This window comes from Habropoda laboriosa, unplaced genomic scaffold (genome assembly GCF_001263275.1).
Source record: "Habropoda laboriosa isolate 0110345459 unplaced genomic scaffold, ASM126327v1 scaffold42, whole genome shotgun sequence".
Taxonomy (NCBI): domain Eukaryota; kingdom Metazoa; phylum Arthropoda; class Insecta; order Hymenoptera; family Apidae; genus Habropoda; species Habropoda laboriosa.
In genome coordinates, this window is record NW_017100181.1 from 40,969 (window position 1) to 47,057 (window position 6,089).

At 30.1% G+C, this 6,089-nt stretch overlaps 1 protein-coding gene across 2 annotated transcripts in view; it reads right to left on the minus strand.

Moving 5' to 3' along the window:
- LOC108579061 (uridine phosphorylase 1) overlaps positions 1 to 6,089 on the minus strand; it is a 47,273-nt gene that overhangs the window by 18,600 nt on the left and 22,584 nt on the right. Inside the window, exon 1 of one of the 2 annotated variants that reach the window (XM_017942494.1) lies at positions 3,311 to 3,552. The exons of the other annotated variant lie outside the window; for it this stretch is intronic. Within the exon in view, the coding sequence (XP_017797983.1) occupies positions 3,311 to 3,405 (95 nt within the window). The 5' untranslated portion in view covers positions 3,406 to 3,552. Of the gene's footprint in view, positions 1 to 3,310; positions 3,553 to 6,089 lie in introns of those variants that run through there. 2 annotated transcript variants of the gene reach the window in all.

The following is a 6,089-nucleotide window of genomic DNA, read 5'->3' on the forward strand; positions in this document are numbered from 1 at the left end:
CATTCATATTTCATTCCTTTTTTTTTCTTTAATAAAAATGTACTAAATTTGCCTTCAGAAAATCTGATCAATTTAGTTATAGTAGAAAAGTTCTACTTGAAATAATAAATATAAGACAATAAAGCCGATCGTAAACTGATACGAAATCATATTTCCAATGTAACTTCTTCGAACAATTACTGTAATCGTCAACTGTATTGTTCTGCGAACTACTATCTTGAAACGACACTGCAAAAAGTCTTGTATTTCTTAACATTCTATTGTCAAGGGTATATAACTTCATACGCTTTCATTCAATTCTGAAAACCTCGAATAAACTATACATAGCGAATAGTTATTAGAAAAGATTCCATTTTTGAATCATTCTTAATTTTAGTTACATGTAAATTATTGTAGAGCTCAGAAGTTTGGCCCAGGGAGGAATGCAGGTCTGATTGGGTTATCCTCACAAGCCCACCTTCTCTAATGCAATCATAAAAGTAGAGCACGCGTATTGTCATTATTGGCTGAACGCGACAACATCGACAAATCGGATCATATACGATTACTCTCACTAATATTCGGACACTCTTTAGAACAGTTCTTTTAACAAATTTTGTATCTGAGCTTGTAATTAAAATTTTAAAAAATACGTTTTTTAGATCTATGTTAATTATATATATGCTGAAAATTTCATCGAAATCGATTAATATTGCTACGAGCTACAAACAGTTAAAAATTGTGAAAATTGCACTATGTCAGCTTGCGGCGGCCTATAACTGTAATAAATCTGAAGATTTTTACATCTTTCGATGCTTGTCGCTTGTTTCTCCATCCACCGATTTCCATGAAATTTTCAGCATGTGTATAATTGACATAAATCTACAAAAAGTATTTTTTAAATTTTTGTTACAAGTTCAGATAAAAAAAGTTGTAAACAGTGACCTATACAATTTTCTTCGCGATTCCCACAAATTGCAATTTTTTAAAAATTTTTGGCACACGTCATCTAGTAAACTAATCCTTCTAACTTCTCAAAAAAACTCAAGTCGTTTGGTCCAATTTCAAAAAAGTTATACTATTCTAAAAGTGGGTGAACATTAATGGACCACAACTGTATGTAATTAACGGTTTTGAAAATATTTCAGCTTCCAGTCTTAGGTGACTCACCCGGTATGAAGATGAACATCAAGAAAGTAAGTGTTCTATTTATATGTCCCCTGATTAGTTCGGCTAATTGAGGTTCTCCTGTATTTTGTATTTTATATAACATTCTTCTGCGTTATAATTGCATATAAAAATTACGAAGTTTTAAGTACCTACAATTAATTTAAATAAAAATACAGAAAAATCAAAAATGATTTTTAAAAGTGCAGTTTTAACTTTCATGTCTTATTACACCGGTATTAGTTTTTTAAATATTATTCAGAATATTGAAGTTAATAGCAGGTTGCTAGTAAATGCAAAGAAAATAGTTGTATGAATATAAGTGTAAAATCACTGAATTTGGAAATATATCTAACTTAATTAATTCATTGTCTCATATAAATGTTCTATTCATTTTTAAGTACCGTGAATACGTTTACAAATTTAAAAATATAAAATTATAGAGAAACAGTTAGAAACATAATTATAATAACTGTTTTAATTTTTTAAAGTTAACATCATTTCATTGATATTTTGGAAAATTTCTATTCATTAAGATAGTTGTTTAAAAGTACTGAAATGCATTATATTTAAATTGTTGTTATTTGATATTTTTCTTTTTGGATGTAACAGTGCAAAAAATTACATATTTATCTTATTGCTAGACATGCTTTCCTTTGATTACAGTATTACTAAAAACATTTGATTTTAAACCACAAATTAGAGACGCGAAAGCATTGTATCACTCGACATGGAAGAATTTAATTAAAGACGTCACTGAAAATCAATATAATCCTTGCTAACCTATCGATTTTCAACTACATATTACAAAACGGACGAATTCCGATCTGAATGCCGATTTTCTACAGATTTGTACTATCTTTTAAATCGGATTACGAATGTTCCGATTAAGTAACATGTTTATCTATACTTCGTATAAATAAAAGTAGTTTAATTGTTATAAAAATTGGTGTTAAAAAATATGGAACAAATAAAATGTAATATATAAATTGTTTGCCAAAGTCCTTTTGTAAACGAAAATTACGATAAAAAATTTATTATTGAATAAAGTAGAATTTATTTAAATTGAAGCAAATAAAAAATTAGTAAGAAATTAAATAATTCCACTAATTTGTGAAAACACTGTTTCTATTAATAAAAAATCTGTTTCTAAATAAAATTTTTTCTTCATATACCATAAAATATAAAAATGAAAATGTGAAAAAAAATCTGAAAGAATTCGTATTCAACTTCCTATTCTGAAACTTCGAAGGAAAAGTACTGCATCGTAAAGTGCACCGTACTCAAGATTTAATCGAATCGAAATAATTTTCGAAAACATTTTACGCGTATAACAGTAAACTGACTAAAAATTAATCTACATCTATTTTACATTTATACATTAAAAATTATACGTTACTTTATACATTAAATTATACACGTAAATATACACGTCTGCGTTCATCATCACTGTACATTCTATATTGAATTATTCTACCTATTTATTAACATATAAAGTACTTTATCGATTAATAATATCGGATATGAACAAATCAGTAAAATCAATCCTTGTTATTATACTAAACCAATTTATGCACTGGTGTTCATTCGTTATGAATTTATTAATACTGCATTGAGCAAAAAAATCAAGTATAATAACAACGTACATCAATCTAGTAATTAAACCTACATTGACGCCTATGAAGTTAGCGTAACATGCTGCTACGTTGACGTAATTGAAATACGCAAATTTCACAATCTCGTAAGCGTGAAGACAAAGCACAAAGATTAGATAATATTCATAAAAGCGTGCGGTATAACGTTTTTACGTGCGCAGATTTTCATCGGGACATTACACTGTCAACAAAGCAAGTCGTCGATAAAAAGTAAACAAATTTTACAGCGTAAAAATTACCACGATTAAGCATACCTTTCAAAATGACACACATATCTCAATTATGGCATGTTAGGATTATACAACCAACGAATAAAATGTGTGACAGCGCTCCTAGAATCAAATTAAAACAAATATCGGCTAAGTTGTGTAACAAGAACACTGATACAAACAGTGATACAAATTCCTTCAATCACGTTTTCACGGGAATTTCTGTTTCAAATTTCATACTATCCGCGAAAAAGGAAGAAAAAGAAGAAAAAAGAAACGAGAAACCAAACAAAAATATACCTTACTGCGGGGTCATACTCCTGCGTCTCCTCGCAATCATTATCTCCATTAGGAAGACACACGTGATTCTCCTCACCAGACGTGCAATTGGGCATCTTGATTGCCAGATTTTTTACCTTTCGCCGAACAAAGTGCAACCGAAGATAAACGATAGAAACTCGAATGTAATCGGCTGACTAGTCAGCTGACGATACGTAGTCGGAGTCTCGCCAAGGACAGAACTCTTTAAGCTGCAGTGAGCAAAGCCGATCTTCGAATAGAATACAAGCTGCTTCAGAGAACGTTTATATGTTCCTCTGGACGAGTCCCGACCGTTACCTTCCCACCACCTCGCCTGTTGGCTGCGAAACGGCTGTTCAGGCTGGGGGCACACGAGCGTTGAAACAACGATTTCGTACGGATGTACAGTCGGTCACAGAAATATTGGGACACCGGTATAGTTTTATCTTTTAAGCTTTACATTTTGAGTAAGTACGTAATTATGTAGAGAAATGTATTGAATTATGTTATAGTATAGTACAAAGAATCTATAAATATCAAAACGACTAGTTGTTTACATATCGTTGCATTATATTGCAAGAAAAATCTGAGATATGCCAAATTTTATGTCACAAAAATATTGGGACACTTTATTAATTTAAGCTATAAAATAAAAATAATGCCTTCGGTATATCTCTTACCCTTTATTTTTAATGACTTCTCTTAAACGGTTTGGCATGTTATGAATTTTTTTTTTTTCCAAAAAATCTGTTTGTGCCATTCTTCCTTTATCCGACTTTTTAGCTCCTCTTTGTTCATTATCGTTGTTTTATGAACTCTATGGTTCCTAAATTTTGCGTGAAATTCAGAATGAGATTAATTATGAGAAATATTCAGTTCCTAATATTCAGTCAGTGCAGAAAATGTACGAAGGGTACTTAGAGCGGGAAGTTATTACGGCAGAATAGCCAGAAAGAAACCGTACATTAACGTTATAAATATGAAAAAGAGACTCCAATTTGCGAAGGATTTTATATTAAAAGAAACTGAGTGGTGGGACACTGTGATTTTTGCGGATGAAAGTAAACTTAATGTTTATGGCAGTGACGGAAGAATGAAAGTTTAGCGGAAGAAGAAAGAGGAAGTATGTAACTCCTAAACCAGGCATGGGCAACCTTTCCTAGTTTGGGGGCCAAATTATCATTCTGTCTTCGAGTCAAGGGCCGAACCAAATTATTAAATAAAATAAATTAATATTAAATGAATTAAAACAAGTTGCTACTTCATATTTCATTAATTTATAATATAATGTTTTCGTATAAAGCTGTACATAAATTTTATAATATAATGAACGACATAACGATTTAACGCGAAGATTGAAGACAAACTTCGCTGAAATAGATTAGGGCCGGGGGTTGCCCATATGTGAACTAAATATTCAACTCTATATAAAGTATATTTACAATACTAGTTTTGTATACAAATCAAATACAGACATTAAATAGTATTGTTACCATTAAATATAGATTACTTTAACAAATACGCACGTGTGGTTATTGTGCTATTTCGCATCGGTTACAAATATGTAGTATGATTTCGTGTGTAAACTATCTAAAGATAAAGGTTATCAATGCTTGGAAAAAATAGTCTGTAATTTTTCTAGGGTATGTACATATTTCCCAGAGTACTCGAAGTAATAAAATTTATGTTTTTATATAATATTAAGAATTTCTTGCTACATATACAGTCGCTGTGAAAAATGTCGACAAGCTTTAAAAATGTATATTATCGTCAAACGCATAGTAATCGACTACCATGTTTGACCGTAGTAGTAATTGTGGTAGATTGAAAAGATTCAATGCGTTTTCTGCACACATATTTTCTTTTATTGCCGGAACAAAGTTCAAATTATGACTTTTTCCAGAATATGACCTTTTTCCAGAAGTTTAAAGATTTATTTATAAATTGTCTAGCAAACGTTAAACATTTTCGAGCATTGATTGCACTGATACATGGTCATTCGAACCCTATGCCTGCTTTATGCATGAAAGTATCTAAGTTTCTTGTATAGACAAATTTAGTTTGAACTTTTAACTGTTTGACGGAAACAAAATGATTTTGCAACACCTCTCTTATTATAATGCGATCCTGTTTGGGCGTGCTTTTATGTGGACGTCCTGATTTTAGAAGATTTTGTGCAGTTCTAGCTTTTCTAAACCGATTTACCATCTTTCTGACACCTTCTATAGAAATATTAAAATCTGCAGCAATTTTCCATGATGATCTTCCATTAAATATAATATTTGTGACCTCTCTGCAGGTATAAGTTCGCGGAATTCTGGCATTTTAAGAAAGTATTTTAGTTAATTTTATTTTTAATGTTTTATGTTTATTTATTTTTATGCTTTGTAAATGTTATGAAATAAGTAAGTTGTAAATTAATAATTATTTTTATTAACTCTTCTGCTCGTCAACTAGTAATGTTACACAGAAATTGTTATAAATCGTAATCTTGTAAGGAAATAATAAAAAATGGAATGCTATGAATGTAGTTGCTATAAAATAATAGGTGACATTTTGAAAAATGTAACTAAAATAACAATTCCTACATTATTTACGCTAAAAAGTTTGTTCTTCATTTTATTTATAGTAGAATTTAATACTGCTGTTGTATAAGATAAATATAATTTATTCGATAACTTATCAGCTTTAGACAGGTAGATACTGCATCCAACAATATCAATAACGTTCTTATCTAATGTTCTTATTGTAAAAAATTTTTTTTTTATTTATTATCTTA